General features: G+C 43.6%; 1 protein-coding gene across 1 annotated transcript in view; it reads right to left on the reverse strand.

The window, feature by feature from the left end:
- Positions 1-23,988, reverse strand: part of LOC126455458 (dehydrogenase/reductase SDR family member 11-like) — a 115,451-nt gene that overhangs the window by 41,961 nt on the left and 49,502 nt on the right. Inside the window, exon 4 of the mRNA XM_050091207.1 lies at positions 19,693-19,822. Coding sequence (XP_049947164.1) covers positions 19,693-19,822 — 130 coding nt within the window. The remainder of the gene's footprint in view (positions 1-19,692; positions 19,823-23,988) is intronic.

Below are 23,988 nucleotides of genomic sequence, written 5' to 3' on the forward strand. Positions count from 1 at the left end.
CACACAGCCACCCATTGATGGGCTTCTCGCGGGGTCAGAGATTTTCTCTACCTCGTGATGACTGGGTGTTGTGTGATGTCCTTAGGTTAGTTAGGTTTAAGTAGTTGTAAGTTCTGTGGGGCTGATGACCATAGATGTTAAGTCCCATAGTGCTCAGAGCCATTTGAACCATTTTTTAGGGGCTTCTCGATCGCGAAATGCGAATTTTCAGTCCCCCAAATACGCCAATTTTGCTTACTGACGAATTCGTCCAGATGAGAGTGGTCTTCGTCGCTAAACTAAACAATACAGCGCATACTAATTCCCTACATGCCCCTCGGCCAGCCGTACAGTTTGAACGTCCTAGCGCAAACAGTATAGAAATTATGTCGATTTCATTTCATATAGTTCAATAACTCTGACGGAAGGTGATGATGCTGACCAGAGCCGCCGGCTCGCACACAACGTGTCACGTGCTCGTGCGATCCATAGCTGGGCGCACACCAAGAAGGAAGCTAGTTGTCAGTTTACGGACTGTTGCAAAACGCATAAATGCTCTGCGAGAATGCGGCCATTTTTAAAGCACTCAAGAACATAATAATCTCGACCACTGTAATACTGCCCTTCACGATTCGGCCTCAGCCCATTCTCAAACGCTATACAAGAAAAATACATGAAATGGCATTAGTGAAAAAAACATTGGTACATTTATATAAAAAGTGTAGCGTAGAAACGGAAGAAGCTAGTACTCAGTGAGAAAACATTGATAAGATACATGAAACGCACATCGTAAAAAAAAGAAGAGACGTAGAACTCACCAAAATATCTATTCTTTGGTAAAACGTAAATGAATTTATCAAACATGGATACAACGTATGTGGTCTACATTACTCCACATTTGAGTGCAAACTGACTCACTGAACACATCAAGGTACCAGGTGAAGAAGAACTCCAGATGGTAGCACTATACATCTCTTGTGAAACTTGTACGTTGTGAGATACAGAAGTCCTGCTACAACTGACTGTTACATGTAGTTTCAAATGACAAATGATATTATATTATATCTATTACATCACCATGATTATTATTTGACAAAAATTCATCTGGTGCAGGGATGGAGAAAATTATCAACACAAGATGGAGTCAATGTATAAAATGTAATTAAAATTCTTGAACTTCTGGCTGTTCGATAAAACAAAAAATTTCAACAGATGTGTAATTTAGTATACAGAAATGTATATGTGAAAACGTTAAAATCGGTGTGTTGGTATTCTGGTATTCCAACCATAAGATAAAACAAAATTTACAACTTTACTGGCAAAATGACAGGAAGTGTTTTTTAGTATGTAACGGTTCTGCAGAGGTAAGCATCAGTTTAGAACATAAAATACAAAATGCAGTACATACATGTAAGGATTGGAATACAAAAGATGTGTGTGTATTTAATATCTGATTCAATACAAATGGTGAAAAATTAGTATCTGTCAAATTTTATGATCGTGCACAGTGGGCAAATTACTAGTCAAAGATTCTGAGCTATACTCGTACTACAATGTAAGCATAAAATTAACAACCTAGCGGTCTTACGTAACAATTTTCCACTTATGGTAGAACCAGAAGTATACAAAAATCCAAGACAACAATATGTAAAAGTAGGATACTACACATAAACCACAGCGACTATAAGCTGTGACATTTAAGTCTGGGAGGCTGCATAAAGAGAGGCGTTAAAAACATTTTTAATTATTTCTAATATTTCTAAAAATGTTGACAGCATCACATAAAAAATAATCTAGTGTCTTACGGCAAGTAATCTTGTAAATATAGGTGTCGCACATCTTATTAACTGACAGGGACAATGCCAAAAACATGCTCGCTGCATAATAACATGCGAATCATGAAAAATACGGTAGTTAAACCACTCACCTGGCAGATGAAATATACAGGAACAGTAAAACACATTAAGTATCTTCCACGAAAGCAAATCTTACGATTACATAGTGGCATACAATAAAAATGTGCTCTACTTATATTGAAGGTGAAAAGCTACACAAAGAATACGTTTGTTTCTTTTGAATTAACCGAAAACGAAAAATTACTGAAAATGAAAGTTATGTAAGGAAACATCGTACTGAGTTGCCATCTGTCTGACTCCAACTACTTCTTGTAGCAATGGCTGTAGATATTCCGAGAACGAATAAACGAAAGCAAACCCTGACAAGGACAGAGTGGAATTAATCGATAAAACTGTGCAATAACTGTATTGAAAACAAATAAAATGAAAAGAAAGAGGGAAAGCTACACAAAGAGTACATTTTTCGGTGTGTATTAACCGAAAGAAACGCAAATTTACCGTAAGTGGAAGCTGAATAAATAAATACCATATTGAGTCGCCATCTATAGGGCTCCAGATATTTCCTGTAGCAACGGCTATAAATATTTCGAGAACTTATTAAAGAACCAGTTTTTAGATAAATCTGTTTGTCCACTTAATATTTCTGAAGAATTTTTTTTCTGTTAAGATAAATTTCTAACTCTTGTAACGTATCAGAAAATTGCCCTTTAGTTGCCTTATGTAATACTTCAGTTTTCATGACCGTCATCAATAGTATGGCTATTGTGTAGGAAGAGCTTTTTAATGCTTCCTTCATTACTGCTGTGCGATGTTACATAAAGCTCTTCTTGAAAGACATACCCGATCGTCCCACATAAAAAACTTTCACAGCCATTACAATTTATTCTACACACGCCTGAATTTTCGTATTTATCGCGTTTTGCTTTTACTGAACGGTGTAAACGTTTCTCAAGGTTACCATTCGTTTGTAACCCTATCTTTGCTTCCACTGCGCTGTCTCTTGAAACTCGACAAGGAGAACTACGTACTTAGGTCTTTCATGCATTTTAAACGTGGTTTCCTGTATACTCGACACTAATTTATATCGCGGGCGCCACACAAGTTCTTACAGTATTGACAACGGTGTTTGCCTGCCAAGACATTCGAATGGACCCCAGCCTGTGTGTTTAACACGCGTTGTACCAGCCAATATAAAGATGCCTTAAACAGGACGAAACGCATCATTGGCAAAATATAAAATAACAAAGCTTGTTTAGCAGCCAAGACTGTTTATTTCTTCAAGACATTTATGACTGTTGCTGTATCATCATGCAATGAACTGGAAGAAAAACAAAACTCTAATCTCCTTGTTGTTAGATGTTAAATGTTCCAATATATTCAAATATTTTCTGTATCCTTTGATTTTAAGGGAAATTTTGTTAATCTATTAGCCACAGAACGAAAATAGGTCCATTTACGTGTTCCCAGATGACACGAATCTGAATGTATGATAACATTGGAGTAAGTTGGTTTTCTGAAAATGCCAAATGACAGACTGTTAACTGCTCTACACACAGTTAAATTAAGGAAATTTACTGACTTTTTAACTTCATATTCCAGACTGAACCGAATGCTTGGGTGCATAATGTTAAGTTTTTCTGTTATATCATCAACTAGATCGCGATCGCCTTTGACTAACAGAAATGTGTCATCAACGAATATGTTAGAAATAATCACATTACTCCAGACTTTACGATCTTCTCTCATGAAATTATTCTCTAAGTTCTTCATGAAAATTCCGGCCATTCTATTGGATAAGCTGATGGTTCATGATCGATGATAATATTTTTCCACTGAATTTAAAATAATTGAAGGGAAATGTGAATTCTATCTCCATCATTTCGATGATTTAAGTGATATTAACTAAATTCCTGAAATATGAAAAAGAATTAAAAATATTTTTAACACCTACCGTTGTGCAACTTCCCAGACTTATACGTCACAGCATACTGTCACTGTGATTTATCTGCTGTATTCTACCTTTACATATTGTTATCTTGGATTTTTATGTACTTCTGGTCCTGTCACAAGTGGATAATCGTTACACAAGACCGCTAGATTATTAATGGTATGCTCACAGTGTGGTATAGCTCACAGTTCTTGAGTAGTAGTTTGCACATTGTGCATAATCACAAGATTTGACAGATGCGAGTTTTCACCATTTATCTTGAATAATGTATTGAATACATACACATCTATTGTATTCCAGTCCTTATGTATATTGCACTTTGTATTTTATTTTATACACTAATGCTTGTCTCTGCAAAACTGTTACACACTAAAAAACATTTCCTGTCATTTTGTGAATACCAACACATCGATTTTAACGTTTTCACCTATACATTTCTGGATACTAAATTATGCATCTCTTGTAGTTTATTATTTTACTGAACAGGTAGATGTTCACTTACTTTCATTACATTTTTATACATCGACGCCGTCTTGTAGTGATAATTTTCTCCAGTCTCCTTGCACCATATGGATATTTGTTAGATAATAAACAGGTTGATGTAAGAGATATAAAATCATTTTTCGTTTAAAAGTACATTTATCAATCAGTTGTATCAGTATTTTTGCATTCCATAACATACAATTTTCACAAATGTAGTACAGTACTGTCATCTGGCGTTCTTCCCCACCTAATGTCTCAATGTGTACAGTAAGCCGATTCGCACTCGGATGTGAAGTAAGATAGACCACGTACGTTGTGTCTATGTCTGACAAATTTAGTTTTTTTTACCTAAGAATGTGTTATAGATATTTTGTTGGGTTTTACTTCCCCTCGTTTTCTGTTTTTTATGAAGTGCATGTCACGTATTTTATCACTCTTTTCTTCTCAGCGCTTGCTTCTTCCTTATTTATGTTTTGTGTCACTGTATCGATGTTTTTCCATTGACACTCTTTCATGAACTTCTTTTGCAGAGCCTATGAGAGTGGCGTATGGCCGAAAAGAGTGAGGGAGTATAAAATTAAGAAATACAGCGGTCAAGACGATTATCAGCTTTGATTACCGACTGTTGCCACTGTCTTTGGAGGTAGTGGGTAGGGAGTGGTGACGGCCACAGCTGATGTACGGACGGCGATGCGTAAGATGCTGTAACAACACGCTATAGGCGAATAACAGCAATAAGATGATCGTTGAGTCACATATATGTCGCAAAGTGACAAATTATGTAAGCAAGAGGAGAAAATTTCAACAGGTGAACACAAATGAATTTTTGATTACACACTATACCACTAACGGATGCATGACACATATCTGCATCACGTTCACTATCATCGGAGTGATGACTAGAGCTGCTGTCATAATTTAATGAAATAATAAATCGTTCATTGCTATTTTCCACTACACATTCATTCTGACATGCTTTCATTGTAACTTATTTTTCGTGTATCTTATCTTATGCCAATCTGTGGACGAAGTTTGTTTTACAGTGTCCTTTGCTAGTCTTTCCACTTCTGCCTCTGTACATTTATTGTTCATTGTGACATACCTGGGAGTGTTATGATGGCTGTCTGAGGGCCAAATGACCATATATTTTCCACATGATCTATAATACGTACAAGAAAAGGTGCTCTGAGCTACGAGATTAAGTAATTCACCGTCTCTACATTCGTCTGGTATGGGAACATTTTTTGGTTATAGCCACAGGAGAGAGTCATGTTGTCTGGAGGTTGCTTTAGATACCTAATCAAGGACAGTCGAATGATATGAGGCGTTGTCTATAACTATTACTGAAGATTTCCTCAAATTTTTGAAAAGTGAGTCCTTAAACCATGGGTGAAACGTCACACCTTTTCTAATGGGTTGTGGCATGATGCCAGTTACTAAGTCATCTATCCACCATGTACTTCTTGAATGGCTTGCATTTACCCATGCTTCATTGAGCCAAACAACATCGTTAAAATTTCCATTTGATATTTCCCTCAAAAACGGACACCACAACGATACAATATAATCTGTCTCCAATACGACCTTTCTTCCCTTAATTCATTTGTATTTGAAGCTTATGTAAGTAGGCTGTTTAGGTTTTTTTATTGGTAACGCCATGTAGCGCACTGTATGAAAATCACTGACTGTGCTGTGTGCAGTCTGTGGCTCGTTTGCATTGTCGTTTGCTATTGTAGTGTTGGGCAGCTGGATGTTAACAGCGCGTAGCGTTGCGCAGTTGGAGGTGAGCCGCCAGCAGTGGTGGATGTGGGGAGAGAAATGGCGGAGTTTTAAGAGCGGATGATCTGGACTTCTGTCCATCAGATACAGTACATTTGTAAGACTGGATGTCATGAACTGCTATATATATTATGACTATTGAACACTATTAAGGTAAATACATTGCTTGTTCCCTATCAAAATCTTTCATTTGCTGACTATGCCTATCAGTAGTTAGTGAGTGCCTTCAGTAGTTTGAATCTTTTATTTAGCTGGCAGTAGTGGCGCTCGCTGTATTGCAGTAGTTCGAGTAACGAAGATTTTTGTGAGGTAAGTGATTTGTGAATGGTTTAGGTTAATGTTAGTCAGGGCCATTCTTTTGTAGGGAATATTGAAAGTCAGATTGCGTTGCGCTAAAAATATTGTGTGTCAGTTTAAGCACAGTCATTTATAAATTTTCTAAGGGGACGTTTCATACTTAAGTCATGCACAGTATGTGGCAGTGACAGTTTGCTGTCTCTGAAAAGTTCCGCATCTTCTACGGAAATGTTGCATGCCAACGTTTTATAAGGCTGCAAACAGTGTCCCAGAGAGTAACTATTTCGCTTACATTACGGCGGTGTCAACACGAGATGGACGGGAAAAATAAAATTTCACCACTGCAAAGGGGCGGAAGAAAACACAACATTGGCAGTCCCGGTGGGCCAAACAGAGGATGTCAGGAGAAACGTAGTGCAACAGAAAAGCTGGAAAGGATCAGGTCACCAGTACATGATGAAAAATACGCTGTTGCTAATGCAACAATAAGCATCAAGAGCTTTTACGAATCATTCCTATACTACAACAAAATCGCTGTCATCTTCGTAATAGCGAGACCTATGCGGTCGTGACAAGTAACGCAAGGTAAATAGTAGGCACTACTTCACCCCACAAATACCCCAGTATTTAGGTCATAAGACAATTGGTCAGACTGAACGATGGCGTACGTTACGTTCGCACTCGGTTCCCTGATTACAGTAAAGAGACGTCTGGCGCAGGTCTGTTGTAGATTTCCTGCACGCTGCTGAATAAAGAGAGCCGCTGCTGGGTGAGATGGCTATCTCTCCGTGATCACCTGTCGCAGAGTTGCAGTACCACAGCCTGCTGCTGTCGCAGTTGGGTGGACCCATGTGTCTTTCCTATCGTCCCGGATCATGTGACGTCTCCTGGAAATCCTTATAAAAATTAAACTAAACCTATACTAGAGGTCCAAATGTGAAGCGTAAGTACAGCGCAAAACTGAGTTTATTTCATATACATCTACATCCATACTCCGCAAGCCACCTGACGGTGTGTGGTGGAGGGTACTTTGAATACGCCGGTAGGGGTGGCCGAGCGGTTCTAGGCGCTACAGACTGGAACCGCGCGACCGCTACGGTTGCAGGTTCGAATCCTGCCTCGGGCATGGATGTGTGTGTTGTCCTTAGGTTAGCAAAGTTTAAGTAGTTCTAAGTTCTAGGCGACTGATGATCTCAGAAGTTAAGTCCCATAGTGCTCAGAGCCACTTGAACCATTTTTGTACCTTGAGTACCTCTATCGGTTCTCCCTTTTATTCCAGTCTCGTATTGTTCGTGGAAAGAAATATTGTCGGTATACCTCTGTGTGGGCTCTAATCTCTCCGATTTTATCCTCGTAGTGTCTTCGCGAGATATACTTAGGAGGGAGCAATATACTGCTTGACTCCTCGGCGAAAGTATGTTCTCGAAACTTCAACAAAAGCCCGTACCGAGCTACTGAGCGTCTCTCTTACAGAGTCTTCCACTGGAGTTTATCCATCATATCCGTAACGCTTTCGCGATTACTAAACAATCTTGTAACGAAGCGCGCTGCTGTCCGTTGGATCTTCTCTAACTCTTCTATTAAACCTATCTGGTACGGATCCCACACCGTTGAGCAGTATTCAAGCAGTGGACGAACAAGTGTACTGTAACCTACTTCCTTTGTTTTCGGACTGCATTTCCTTAGGATTTTTTCCAATGAATCTCAGCCTGGTTCAAATGGCTCTGAGCACTATGGGACTCATCTTCTCAGGTCATCAGTCCTCTAGAACTTAGAACTACTTAAACCTAACTAACCTAAGGACATCACACACATCCATGCCCGAAGCAGGTCGCGCGGTTCCAGAGTGTAGCGCCTAGAACCGCTCGGCCACAATCTCAGTCTGGGATCTACTTTACCAACGACTAATTTTATATGGTCATTCCATTTTAAATCACTCCTAATGCCTACTCCCAGATAGTTTATGGAATTAACTGCTTCCAGTTGCTGATGTACTATATTATAGCTATATGTTAAAGGATTTTTCTTTCTATGTAATAGTAGTACATTACAGTTATTTACATTGAGATTCAATTGCCATTCCCTGGACCATGCGTCAATTCGTTGCAGATCCTCCTGCATTTCAGTACAATTTTCCATTCTTACAACCTCTCGATATGCTACAACATCATCCACAAAAAACCTCAGTGAACTTCCGATGTTATCTACAGGTCATTTACATATAGTGAATAGCAACGGTCCTACGACACTCCCCTGCGGCACACCTGAAATCCCTCTTACTTCGGAAGAGTGTGTGTGTGTGGTTTGAGGTTTTCGGGCGCTAAACAGCGTGGTCATCAGCGCCCAAACGCATAGAAACAGGAACACATGCGGAGAAGGGACGAAGACGGACAGCGAACAAGGAGAACGGTTAAAAGGTACAGGCCTGAGGCAGTTACAAATCCTCGCATACAGAGGCAAAACAAGAGGAGAAGAAACGCACTAAAAAAGGAAAGGAAACACAAGGAAAAGAGAACAGAAATCGAAGTGAAACAAGTAGGTAATCGTGACTGGCGGACCTCTTACCTAAAGCCTGGGTGAACCAGTCACCCAGCAGCACATTAAATTCCTCTCCCTAAAATCCGAGGCAACAAATTGGACAGGACACAAAACCGTAAGACCTTATTCACAGTCGTTGCGTCGTCTTGCAAGATAGAGGGCAAATCCGGTGGCAAGGAAACCACCGCCCTCTGGTCAGAGAATAAAGGACAGTCAAGTAAAATGTGGCGGACAGTTATCTGGACGCCACAAGCACTGCATATTGGGGGATCCTCCCGCCGGAGTAAAAAACCGTGCGTTAAGGGACTGTGCCCGATGCGGAGGCGGGTGAGGAGAACCTCATCCCGCCTGCATGACTGGTAGGACGTAAGCCATGGCCGCGTGGTGGCCTTGACCAGACGCAGCTTATTTTCACCGACTGCTAGCCACTCCTCTTCCCATTGACGCATAACACGAGAACGCAAAAGGGAGGTAACAGCATGGAGGGGGGCGGCACATTCAACAACGTGAGGGGGGGAACATGCATCTTTGGCAGCCACATCCGCCAGTTCGTTTCCCCTAATACCCACGTGCCCCGGCACCCAGCAGAAAGAAATCTCCTTCCCCTGCCGTTGCAGGTGGAGTAGGGCATCATGGATGTTCTGGACGACCGTATCCGCTGGGTACAAGTGTTGCATGGTCTGAAGGGCACTCAGGGAGTCAGAACAGATGAGAAACTTAAGACTGGGAACACATCTCATCTGCTCCAATGCCCGCAAGATCGCAAACAATTCGGCATCAAAGATGGTAAACGCTGCAGGAAGCCGTAACTTGACGACTCGATCGGGGAAAACAACAGCACAACCTCCAGAGTCCCCCTGTTTAGAGCCATCCGTAAATACTGGTACATGGTCGGCATGCTGGTTTAAAATATCGTAAAATAAGGAGGTAAAAACAAACGCAGGAGTGCAGCTCCTCCGGTACTCTGACAAGTCTAAAAGGACGCCGGGCCTCTGGAGCAACCAGGGAGGCAGGCAGGTAAAACCCTGGAGTAGGGGTGTCACACGCTCCACACCAAGGGACTCAAGCAAATGCTTGGCACGAATCCCAAATGGTCGCGTTGCCCTTGGACGACTGGAAAAGAGACGTTCCATAGGCGGTCGGGCAACAGTAGGGTATGCAGGGGAGGTAGGACAGGCAAGGAATTGACACATCCGTCCCACCATGAGGAGTTTCCGCCGGATGGCGAGCGGCGGTTCCCCTGCCTCAGCACACAGGCTGGGGATGGGACTCGTACGGAAGGCACCAGTAGCCAGCCTGATACCCTCATGGTGTACTGCGTCAAGAATCTTCAGATACGAAGGCCTCGCTGACCCATACACAGTGCATCCATAGTCAAGACGCGACCGGACGAAAGCCCTATAAAACTGCAGCAGACGCGCCCGATCTGCTCCCCAGGACCGATGGCTCAGACACTTCAAAATATTCAGCGCCTTCAGGGCCCGCACCTTGAGGTCTTTAAGGTGCGGCAACCACGACAACTTGGAATCAAAAGTGAGGCCCAAGAACCTCACAGTGTCTCTAAAAGGAAGAATGGTGCCCCTCAGACGCAATTCAGGGGAGGTAAAAGCACGTCGAGAACGATTAAAATGAACACACACACATTTGTCTGCAGAAAAGGTAAAACCCGTCTTCGCAGTCCATGCCTCTAATCGCTTTATCGTAAGCTGCAGCTGCCGACTAGCAGTGACAAGAGTGGAGGAAGAACAGAAAACAGCAAAATCGTCCACAAACAAGGAGCACTGGCCAGGACTCCGGATAGTGGACGTGATACTGTTAATGGCGACGGCAAAGAGGGTGACACTTAAAACGCTTCCCTGAGGAACACCATTCTCCTGCACGTACAAATCAGATAGCACATTACCAACCCGATATCGAAAGAGGCGGCGGGAAAGAAAGGACCGAATGAAGATGGGGAGATGGCCACGAAAGCCCCACTGATGGAGTTGATTGAGGATAAGGCGGCGCCAAGTAGTGTCATACGCCTCATTAATGTCAAAGAATACACCTAGATAATGCTGGTTACGTAAGAAGGCCTGCTGGATGGCCGCCTCAAGCAGGGTCAAGTTGTCTATAGTTGAACGACATCTCCGAAAGCCACACTGAGAGTGGCTAAGGAGCTGCCTGGTCTCGAGCAGCCAAACCAGGCGACGGTTGACCATGCGTTCCAATGTCTTCCCGACACAGCTCGTCAAAGCAATACTCCGATAACTACTGGGATGCATTCGGTCTTTTCCCGGTTTGAGGAGGGGAACCAAAATCGCCTCCCTCCACGAGTCAGGGAACGTGCCGGATGACCATATCATATTAAAACAATTCAGGAGTACTTCCTTGGATGGCAGCAACAAGTGCTGCAGCATGCTGTACAGGATTTGATCATCACATGGCGCAGTATCATGAGCCATAGACAGCGCCGAATCCAGTTCCCACATTGTGAAGGGGCAATTGTAGGGTTCAGAATTTGGAGACCGGAAGTCCAAGTGATCCCTCTCGATGGCAGTGCGGTAGCGGCAGAAATCTGGATCACAGTTAATAGTGGCAGTAGATTCGGCAAAATGCATGGCCAGTGTCTGGGCAATGTCTCTCGGCGCTGTGAGTAGGCTACCCTGATGCAGCAATGCCGTGACAGGTAGTTGGCTGCGTTTCCCGGAGATCCTCCTGATGGCTTCCCACACTTTTGTAGAACTAGTGGAGCGGGAGATGGAGTTCAGGAACGATTGCCATGACCGTCGTTTGCTCTCTTTAATCACTCGCCGCGCCTTGGCCCTTGCCACCCGAAAGCCCGCAAGATTGTCAGCTGAGGGACGGCACTTGAAGCGGCGCAGAGCTGCACGGCGGGCTCGGATGGCTGAGCGGCACTCAGTGGTCCACCAAGGGACAAGGCGCCTCTTGGGATGACTTGAGGACCGTGGGATCGACAATTCAGCAGCATGGGAGATTACGGCTGTAACATGGTCGACCCATTCGTGGACGCTGGCACGGTGTTCCAAAACAGCTAAATCGCTGAAAAGTGTCCAGTCAGCTCTGCAGAGGTTCCACCTGGGCGGCACTGGTAATGCCACAGTCTCATCCAGGAGGCGAATCCAAAGGGGAAGTGGTCACTAGAATGGAGGTCAGCGGCAACCTCCCACAGAGCAGAATCCGCGAGTGCTGGAGAGCAAAAGGAAAGGTCAATAGCTGACGACGACCCAGAAGCAGTACAAAAATGAGTGGGAGCACCAGAGTTGAGGATGCACAGTTCTTCGGATGCCATGAGGCTTTCCAGAATGCGACCCCTGGGGCAAGTAGTCGTAGAGTCCCATAAGACATTATGAGCATTGAAGTCCCCCAGAAGGAGAAATGGGCGGGGGAGTTGGGTAATAAGGTCTGTGAGAGCCTCAGAGTCTATGGCGTCCTGAGGTGGTAAGTAAACGGAACAGATTGTGAGCCTCCGCCCCACAAGAAGGTCAACTGCAACTGCTTGGAAGTCCGTAACGAGAGGGAGCTCAGATGAGTGGTGCATGTCATGGACAAAAACCGCAACACCACACTTTGCCCTTTCCCCCATCAGATCATCTTTTCGATACACGGTATAGCCCCGTAAAGAAGGAGCATCAGTGGCCCGGAAATGTGTCTCTTGGAGACATAAGCACAAGGGGCGCTCTCGTACAAGGAGTTGTAATTCGGCCACATGCGTCCTGAACCCATTCAGGTTCCACTGTAATATGGGAGCCAGTGATCAGGGTGGCTGAATTTTCACCCTGCCCCTGTGCTTTGGAGGAGAGCTCGTACTGGCCGGAGATTTATTCCTGGGGCTACTTCGGAAGACTTCTCTCCATTGAGAATGACAATTTCTGTCGACAAAACCGTAGCTAACAGGGCAGATAACTATAAAACCTACAACACGTTAATACTATATTTTTTGTGTTAAAACTGTTAATAAAGTATGTATTTTAGTATCAGAGAGTAACTATACAATGTAAACACATACTTTGTAATCACGCACATTTTATCTCATTAAGGTTAAAGAAGGCATGGACCAAAGATCAAATACTACTTTTGTCTCCGCTGTTGAAGAATTAAGTTGCTTAGCTGTTGTGACGCAGTATTTGATGTATGTATTTTCTGTTACAATATATGGTAAAAAGTGAATTTCTCCTGTTCTTGTACAAAACCACTCTCTCCTTGCCGAAACATTTAAGTGAAACTAATTATTAAAAATTAGCTGTGTGGGAGAATGCCCATCTGGCTTTCTTTTGTCGTAATGGCGCACAGGCGGCCATTACGTGGAATTTATTTCAAATATTAAATACTGGGCTTCAGCTTCAAGTTAACATAACAAATACTGTGAATACTGACAGTAATTTTATAGTATGAATATTTGCAAGTTCAATTTATCAGAATTGTTAAAGAATTGGCTAGAAATATTTAACTGCATTAGGCAACAAGGCTTAGGTTTGCCTTGCGATGTCTTTGAATTTACAATTAAATTTACTTATGTCAAAGAAACGATTAACCAAAAATGAAGCCACTGTGATATTAATGAAATTATTTATCGTGAATACAAATTCTTACGCTACGTAGATGGTTAAATCGCCTCTCTTTTCGCAACAATTAACTGAACGGCCATCAACAGTAATAGTTTCATGCTACATCTGATTATCTTTGACCTAACCGCGAGTTTGTATAACGTAATTAAACTATTACATGCAAAACTGTACCAATTTTAGTAATATTTGTGCCTGCTTAGCAACCTTGATTATCGTTGGCGTATATTTAAGCCGCATTTACGAGCGAGCAGAATATACGCGACGCTAACAGTGTGTTAAATATCCTTTACCTTTTTCCCAGCAATTCCGACCACGTGTTAAATGCTTCAGATGGCTCTGAGCACTATGGGACTTAACTTCTGAGGTCATCAGTCCCCTAGAACATAGTAGAACTACTTAAACCTAACTAACCTAACGACATCACACACATCCATCGAGCCAGGATTCGAACCTGCGACCGTATCGGTCTCGCGGTTCCAGACTGAAGCGCCTAGAACCGCTCGGCCACCCCGGCCGGCGACTACGTCTTACATCAAAATCAAAACACTTTAATAGCAAAAAATAGAGAGAGGATACAATCAGGACTCCAGCTTTCCTGATACTTCGGCTGACTGAACATGGCTTATGTGAACGGCAGGCCAAGATCTTCGTGGTACGTGGCTACACGGCAACCTTTATCGCGGTTCAGCAGATGAAAGACTGCGAGCAAGTGGGGACAGAGCACCTCCCAAGTCAATCTGTGATTAAGTACACACACGCGCCACCTTCACCCACTGCCCCGACATCGCGATACGGCCAAAGCCGGAGCTACACCGGCGGAAGGCGAACCTCTATAATGGGATCCGGCCAGGAACGGAAAACGCGGCATCAACTGCCTTGAACGGGCTGAAGGCCGCTTACGACCCGAATCATCGACTGGCATCCACAGCCGATATCAACAGCGAGTCAAGACACCGACCGTAATTATGGAAATAAGTAAGTCTGGATCTTCTTTCGCTGTACGTACCGGTGACGACAGGTCAGCACCATCATTCCAAGGGAAAGTGGCACGGAGCGAACTGGGAGAGTGATTCCTGAGACAGAACCGTTTCCACAACCGCTCTCACAACAGTCGCCGCTTGCAGAAGCCTTCAATTTATCGAGAGTTGGACTAGCCTTTCTCGAATAATAATTAAACACGACTTCGTACTGGATATCCCTGAAAATCGTCGCTATAAGACCCACAATTCTCAAATTGCTTCTTCTTTCCTGGAGTGGTTGGAAGTGACAGTCCAGCTTCATTTTTTTCTACTTCGTAGCTTCTCTTCCCTATTCTCAGGACAGTGGTTTTATGAATTTTTAACGTGCCCACGGTACTGTCTGTAACTGACCTGTAACTGAAATAAGAGGCAGCAAGTGCCCATCAGTGTCTTTCTCTCGTTCGAAATTTTCCCTGACATTGTTGCAATATTCACAAGCCGGTCCTCTCAGTACAACGCGCTGCCCACGTACATATCTCGCATAGCTCGCATCCTCGGATGTCCTCCCCCTCGCCTTTCTTCTGCCAGTGAAATATACTGAACAGAAAGAAACAGTCACACGAATATCACACAACTCAGTTCGCAACACCGCACAAAACAGCTGCTGTACGCCGCACGGAGTGGCCACGCGGTTTGAGGCGCCATGTCACGGATTGCACGGCCTCTCCCGTCAGAGGTTCGACTCCTCCCTCGGGCATGGGTGTGTGTGTTGTCCTTAGAATAGGTTAATTTAAGTAGTGTGCCAGTCTAGCGATCGATGAGCCAGCAGTTTGGTCCCTTAGGAGTTCACACACATTTGAACATTTGAGCTGCTGTTCGCCAATTAGGTTTTGATTGTAGAGAGAACACGAATTCGAAGCAACAAGCACATTTTTTGTTTTTTCATCTCTCTCTCAGCCTTAACACACTACAGACAGCGCAGTTTCCAAGAGGATATCCATGTCCCATCCTTGGATGCCTGTAAATAAGAGACATAAAGGAGCCTCATCTGAGGAGCACTCAACATGCAAAGTTTCATAATTTTTTTTTCATAATGCGTGGCCACAGTCATAATATATTTCTGTAAAGTCAGTACCGCCATTAGACTGTTGTTTATTCACAGTGTTACATTTACACTTACATAATCATGATTTCCGCTTCAAAGTGCTATTATCAAGTGTTTTAAGTGTTATAAATTGCCTAAGATGGCATACTGTCGTATTAAAATACACTATTAGACGTATAGACTTCAGTCAAGATGGTGTACTCAGTAATGAAACAAAGCAGTAGTCTCTGCCAGAAATATCGGCTCTTAAACATTATGTCTAATAGTGTATTTTAATACGGCAGTATGCCATCTTAGGCAATTTATAACGCTTAAAACACTTGATAATGGCACTCTGAAGCCGAAACCATGATTTTGTAAGTGTAAATGCAACACTGTAAATAAACAATAGTCTAATGGCGGTACTGACTTTAAAGAGATTCAAAGTTTCGTCTGAACAATTTAAATCATGCGCAACAGTACATCTCTGTAAGGACAATACTGCAGGTCCGTTTTGATAATGTTTCAATGAGACGATCTTTTAATTTCCACTTGCACAGATAGAAGGCGTTCAGATTTCACCGGGCTTTGTTCGAACGAAGAAAAGTCTGGAGCAAAGGTTTTTGATGTTGGAACCCTTTACAGATAGTTACGGTTTTTATTCACTGCAAGGTCCGTCCTCGCCATTATTTCGTTAACTTCTGAATTATAGACTTTTGCTGAAGCTCCGTGCAAACACTTCCAGTCTTCAACTCTTGCACAAACAGTTCTGCAATCGTTTGACAGGAATTGTGCTTCGCATAACACTCAACGATCGGCATGCGCTGTTTTGCTGTCAGCACCATTTTCTGTTGCATTCACCCATCTGTTCCTATCTCTCCCACTTGGCCCTAGATTATTAAACCCTCCTAAAATTTGCAATTGCAGCTGGTACCAATTCGCGGTCCCCGCCGACCTGGTATTGTAAGTAAAGGGTGCAAAATAGCACAGTCTGTACTTATTCTGTACATGACATACCATTGGAGACCTCACACCCTAAGGGAAAAAAACGACGCACCACGAAGGAACTATCCGAATTGGACGGAAATCGGCGAATGCGTTATACATATACAGACAGATAAATGATTACAGTTTCAAAAAAAAAAAAAATTGGATGATTTATTCAAAAGAAAGAGCTTCACGAACTGAGCCAGCCAATAACGCGTTAATCCACTTCTGGTCCATATGAAACCAGCTATTCGGCTTGGTGTTGATTGACAGATCCGTTGGATATCCTCTTGAGGGATATAGTTCCAAATTCTGCCCAATAGGCGAATTAGATCGTCAAAATCCGGAGCTGGTTGGCGGGCTCTGCCAATAATGCTCCCAGCGTCCTCAATTGGAGAGAGACCAGGCCACATTGCTGGCCAAGGCAGAATTTGGTAAGCACGAAGACAAGCAGCAGAAACTGTCCCGTGTGCGGCAGGGCGTTATCTTGCTGAAATTTAAGCCCAGGATGGCTTGCCATGGATGGCAACGAAACGGGGCGTAGAATATCGCCGTCATACCCCCGTGCTGAAAGGATGCACCGGATGACAATCAAAGGGGTCCTGCTATGGTATGAAATGGCACCACAGACTAACACTCCTGGCTGTCAGGCCGCATGGTGAGCGATAGTCAGGCTGGTATTCCATCGCTGTCCACGGCGTCTCCAGTAGATATGGGTCGTTCGTGAACTAACGGGCCAAAAGGAATTGTTCATCAAGATGAACGGAACGAGCGATGAACGAATTCTAAGGAACGGTCTTTCATAGTTCACTTCGTTCGTGGCTTTCTGCTTATAGTTTCCGGGAGCGGGAAACGGTCGGTCCCGTTCCCGCAACTACACGTCGGCCGGCCTCGTTCCAGCCTCGGTCCCGTTCCCATCTGTCTCCGTCTCGCTCGGCCGGGCCCGTCTTCGCGTGGCCACTCGTCGCAGTTCCAATGCCGACTGCTCATAGTTAGTTACGTATAGAGTCGTTCGTTTCGTTCGCTGCGCGTGCCCATACTAAATCTGTTTCAAACCTTTTTTTGAACTTTGAACTTCTGGTTCTTTTCGTATTCTATTCAACAGCCAGTATCGGTAATTATAATGTATTTTATAATTACGTAAGTTACATCAAATTACGTGGTATGTAATACATCTTTTCAGGTAACAAAACGGCATATCAGCTCACTTCACTACTTCGATAAACAGCAGAAGAAATACTTGTAAAAAGGCAAGATTTTTTATCTTATTACACATGCAAAGGAAGTCGGCACGGCACGCACGAGTGGCCATTTTCCGTCTGTTTTTGATCCAAAGTAAAAGAGCATGTTCATTGTTATGGAAGGCAGATCGACTTGCAACCGAATGAAGTCCGCGTTTCATAATCGATTATCTGGTGTCACATTTTGTAAAGAGAATATTATAACTTCTACAATATTATTTCAGTACTAGACTGCTCATTGTCGCCTACCAATCGTCATCTATTGTTTCGAGGTTGTTGTTTGCATTGCCTTATTTGTTATCTCTTCACTGTCTAATTATTACATGTTTATCTACTCTGCTCGTAGCGGTCAACAAATCCTGCGTAATTGGCTAGTAGTCTGTACTCGAGGCTGGTTTTTCGTGCGCCACCTTAACATTATTTCACTGCGATCAGCCACATAACGCTATAGTTTCTAACCGAGAGGTTTTGCAGAATCACGAAAATTACAAGCGTGTGAGAATTCTGTTATGAATGAAAACTCTGTACTCCAGGGCAGAGACAAGCGCCTCTCTTGGCGCCTTCCATCTTCAGTCATCTAGGCTAATAATTTTCAGTTTTTCATAAGAACCGTATACCAAGCACAAATGAATGGTAAACGAGTAAAAATGAACGGTTCCCAAAAAAGAGCGATCACCAGTGAACTACTTCCCAAGGATGAACGAGTTTGCCCGTCTCCAGTCACATTCCCGCTGGCCGTCGGGGCTCCGTTCGAAGCGGGACCCATCAGTCAAGCCAACTGTACTCCAGTCAGTGAGATTCCAGGTCAAATGGGCCCCGACACCGCTGCAAACGGGCCTGTTGGCGTACAGAGGATAAAAGCAGCTGGCACATGGGGCGCCGTGAACTCAGCCTCCTTTCTGTGAGCCCTTACCGCCACTGAAGCGCAAGTTTCACGTCAGATCGATGGCAATGACGGATCCGGGACTCTGAGTACCTCTCTGACGATTGCTCGGAGTTCAGGTTCTGTCGTCTCTCCTGGTCGACCGCTTCCTTCTTGACGCTGTGTTCGGCCGTGATTCATCCATTCGTCAAGTAATGCCGACGCTCCTGTTCAAATGTCGAGCCCTTCGCCGATTACTGCAACGTCCTCTATCAAATGCTGTCATCTGTATGTATTGTTCACACGTCTGTGCAGCTGATACATGGAATGAAATTCGTTAAGATTTTACGTCCTGGTATAGATATCTCTCTTCTCAGCTGCGCTGTGAAATTGCGCTGCGACGTCACATATTCATCCAGCAGCTGTCAAAGTTTACAATTTTGCACTTTCCGTTGATAACTGTATGAATATCGGTATTCAGTTTGTGAGCAATTTGGATAATTTGTTCGTGGTGCGTCGATTTTTTTGTCTTAGAGTCATAGTCGCAATTAACTAGCGCATAAACTATAAATTGTGAATTACTTTGAATAAAATATAGAGTAGTAAAACTGACGATGGTTTAGTAACAATTTAACAATTTTTCCCCTCCTTTAGTGTTCTAAGGTTAAACGTACTGACACAGCGAAGTTTTCGGGACAGAGCGAACAGGTAGATGTGTTAAGTGCAGGCGTGTTACATGATGTATCGAAATCACGGTTTTCAGAATTTTCTGTGATGGAAAATTCTCCTATCCGTTAACATGGATCAGTTCCACGTCAGCTTTATACAAAAAAAATTCCGGGCCAGTTTTCTTTCATTCACCGCGTAAAACATGGTGGTTTGTTTCTGAACAACAGGATGTTTATTACAGAGGAAAGTACCTGGTGAATGGAGGAATACTATTGTTATACCTCTTTTCGAAGGAAAATGGAAATAAAGCGGCAGGAAGATCAGTATCTGAGAGAGTAATGAACCTCGCAGGTAAACAAGTGTGGCCACGAAAATGAGACTAGAGCCAGGGGGCTCCTTTCTCCTTTCAGCTTGTGATCTGGAGGCTGGTTTGAGGACTTACTCCAACACGGATGCGGCTGTTCCGGGCGAGCAAGTCCTTCCTGAGTCCATCAAGCAGCACCCTGACAGCCGTCTTGCTGCCGAAGTACATCGCGTATTGGGGGTCGTGTGGTGGGATGTAAGCGGCGAGGCTAGAAAACGAAAAGACACTCTGACAAACACTTTAAATTTATAGAACATAGCTATACAAAACTTTGAAAAAAAAACAGTTTATTGGAGCGTAATATAACAGTTGTTGTAACGTATTGTTATCTGCACAGCGTGATTCAGCTGCCCCTACCGATGTCATTTCTATGCAACCCGCAGTGATATATCTCGCCTTCAAGAACCACGCGTCAGATTTTTGATACTCTGGATCACTACGGGGAAGCTATTAGGTCTGCAGAAAAATGAACTCGGCGTCTTTGTAGGAAATTTTATGTAATGATTAAATTTTCTACTGGGATACGCTTTCGCCAGAAGCGACAATGTACAAAAGTGACCATCATACGCACCTCTGCTCCCACATTCAGCCGCTACCGGTCAGGATTTGTAGTTTGTTGCTCATGGAACTCCCTCCTACCGCTTTGCAAAAATTTTCTACTGCGTGAATTATTTCCCACATTCGAACAGTTTTGGTCTTCACTGACTGCCCTTGTTACGCCACAGGCTTACTCGTGCACTTACAAACTGTAAAATTGACTTTTGTGTAAATTTTGCATAAAATTTTTATGAAATTTAGCAGTAGAAAATGACCTATTTCATCGTTGTATTTGTTAGTCCTTCTGACTTCGAAAATACTGTGCTAGTAAGCGTTAAGTTTGGATCGAATAGCTACAGTAATTCTATTTAGCGTAAGTCTACAAAAGTCGTTGTTCTCTTCATTACACTTAGGGGCACGTTTAAATTAATATTGTTAAATAAATAGCCAAATATGCTGGCGGCGCAATAGCCTAATCAGTTGAGACCAAAAAAGGTCAAACTTTTGTTTTTCAACTTTGTGTTCTGCCTTACGGCAGGTCTTGTCGTGGGGGAAGCCTCGTCACAGAGGTCCGCCGCATGAGCGTCTAGGGAAGCGATTCCAGTGGAGGTTTCCTGTTGCCTTCCACTGGTGATAATGAAATGATAATGAAGACAACACCCAGTCCCTGAGCGGAGAAAATCTCCGACCCAGCCGGGAATCGAATCTGGGCCCCTTGGCGTGACAGGCCGCCGCGCTGACCACTCAGCTATCGGGGCGGACAAAAAAAGTTCGAATATAGGAGTAATTCGCGTGGTCGGAAATTTTTGTACAGTGGTAGCAGGGAGTGCCACGAACAACGTACTAAGAATCCTTACTGGTGAGGGATGAGTGTGGAGTCGAAGGTGCGTTTGAAGGTCACTTTTGTATGGTTTTCTTGAGTAGTACTAATATCCTAGCGCCCAGCGAAAACGTATCCCAGTACAAAATCAAGCTGCATTAAATTACTTACAGAAAAGATCCCGTTTATTTTTTCTGTAGGCTCTGAGCACTATGAGACTTAACATTCGTGGTCATCAGTCCCCTAGAACTTAGAACTACTTAAACCTAACTAACCTAAGGACATCACACAACACCCAGTCATCACGAGGAAGAGAAAATCCCTGACCCCGCCGGGAACCGAACCGGGGAACCCGGGCGTGGGAAGCGAGAATGCTACCGCACGACCACGAGCTGCGGACTTTTCTGTAGGACTAATAACTTGCGCGTAGCGAGAGAGAGAATGTGGAAATCTCGTACATTGTTTTTGATGGCCACATATAACATTGCGGGCTGCATAAAACGACATCGGTAGGAGCAGATGAATCACGCTGCATGCATTAAGTGTACCAGGTGAACAATAAATCAAAATTTTGTAACATTTGAAGAACTGGTGAATGACATCTCTTTGTTTGTCGTGTATTATCGCAATATTTTTGGAAGTGATACGCTGAAACACAGTAGGTAACCTCAGCATCTCAGTTAATCGATAAATGTTTATTATAGTACAAAAGTTTATACAAAACATACAGACAAAAAAATACTAGGCTTCAACGGTGTGAGAAGATGTAATTTAATCACAAAATTATTTAATATAGAGGGTGTAATGGGTATAAGTGCAGACATTTTGTAAGTAGGCTGTTTAGGTTTTTTTATTGGTAACGCCACCTCTGTATTAAAATCACTGGCTGTGCTGTGTGCAGTCTGTGGCTGCTTTGCATTGTTGTAATACTCGCCATTGTAGTGTTAGGCAGCTGGCTGTGAACAGCGCGTAGCGTTGCGCAGTTGGAGGTGAGCCGCCAGCAGTGGTGGATGTGGGGAGAGAGATGGCGGAGATTTGTAATTTGTCATGAACTGCTATATTTATATATGATGATATCAAGGTAAATACATTGTTTGTTCTCTACTAATATCTTTCATTTGCTAACTATCCCTATCAGTAGTTAGTGCCTTCCATAGTTTGAATCTTTTATTTAGCTGGCAGTAGTGGCGCTCGCTGTATTGCAGTAGCTTGAGCAGCGAAGATTTTTGTGAGGTAAGTGATTTGTGAAAGGTATAGTTTAATGTTAGTCAGGGCCATTCTTTTGTAGGGATTTTTGAAAGTCAGATTGCGTTGCGCTAACAAAATATTGTGTGTCAGGTTAAGGACAGTCGTGTATAATTGTTCAAAGGGGACGTTTCAATTTTTAGTGGTGACAGAGGACAGTGGATTGAAAAAACATTACACCAGTATTTACTTGAAGTGCAGACCAATATTTATAGCTCTTAGGAGTGGTATGTTTTTGGGTTAGTTAGTACTTCCAAGTATATGTGGAAGGAGCAAACTATTCATTAATGGTATTAGTTGAAAACAGTCTTGGTTGCCATTTTAGATTTTTATTTATCAACTACGCGTTTCACCTTATTTGGGCATCTTCAGGCTGATCTTAATTTTGTATTTCTTAGGACGATGCTTTAGAGGCGTCAGTACTAGCACACGACGCTGTGGTGTACTATGCTAACTACTTAAGCCCCAACTTATTCTACACTACTGGCCATTAAAATTGCTACACCACGAAGATGACGTGCTACAAACGCGGAAGTTAACCCACAGGAAGAAGATGCTGTGATATGCAAATGATTAGCTTTTCAGAGCATTCACATAAGGTTGGCGCCGGTGGCGACACCCACAACGTGCTGACATGAGGAAAGTTTCCATCCGATTTCTCGTACACAAACAGCAGTTGACCGGAGTTGCCTGGTGAAACGTTGTTGTGATGCCTCGTGTAAGGGGGATAAATGCGAACCATCACATCTCCGACTTTGATAAAGGTCGGATTGTAGACTATCGCGATTGCGGTTTATCGTATCACGACATTGCCGCTCGCGTTGGTCGAGATCCAATGACTGTTAGCAGAATATGGAATCGGTGGGTTCAGGAGGGTAATACGGAACGCCGTGCTGGATCCCGACGGCCTCGTATCAGTAGCAGTCGAGATGACAGGCATCTTATCCGCATGCCTGTAACGGATCGTGCAGCCACGTCTCTATCTCTGAGTCAACAGATGGGGACGTTTGCAAGGCAACAACCATGTGCACGAACAGTTAGACGACGTTTGCAGCAGCATGGACATTCAGCTCGGAGACCATGGCTACGGTTTCCCTTGACGCTGCATCACAGGCAGGTGCGCCTGCGATGGTGTACTCAACGACGAACCTAGGTGCAGCAATGGCAAAACGTAATTTTTGTCGGATGAATCCAGGTACTCTTTACAGCATCACGGTGGTCGCATCCGTGTTTGGCGACATCGCGGTGAACGCACATTGGGAGCGTGTATTCGTCATCGTCATACTGGCGTATCACCCGGCCTGATGGTATGGGGTGCCATTGGTTACGCGTCTCAGTCACCTCTTGTTCGCATTGACGGGACTTTGAACAGTGGACGTTACATTTCCGATGTGTTACGACCCGTAGCTCTTCCCTTCATTCGATCCCTGCGAAACCCTAAATTTCAGCGGGATAATGTACGACCGCATGTTGCAGGTCCTGTACGTGCCTTTCTGGATGCAGAAAATGTTCGACTGCTGCCCTGGCCAGCACATTCTCCAGATCTCTCACCAACTGAAAACGTCTGGTCAATGGTGGCCGAGCAACTGGCTCGTCACAATACGCCAGTCACTACTCTTGATGAACTGTGGTATCGTGTTGACGCTGCATGGGCAGCTGTAACTGCACGCGCCATCCAAGCTCTGCCTGAATGCCCAGGCGTATCAAGGCCGTTATTACGGCCAGAGGTGGTTGTTCTGGGTACTGATTTCTCAGGATCTATGCACCCAAAA

This window comes from Schistocerca serialis, chromosome 2 (genome assembly GCF_023864345.2).
Source record: "Schistocerca serialis cubense isolate TAMUIC-IGC-003099 chromosome 2, iqSchSeri2.2, whole genome shotgun sequence".
In the NCBI taxonomy this organism is placed as follows: Eukaryota; Metazoa; Arthropoda; class Insecta; order Orthoptera; family Acrididae; genus Schistocerca; species Schistocerca serialis.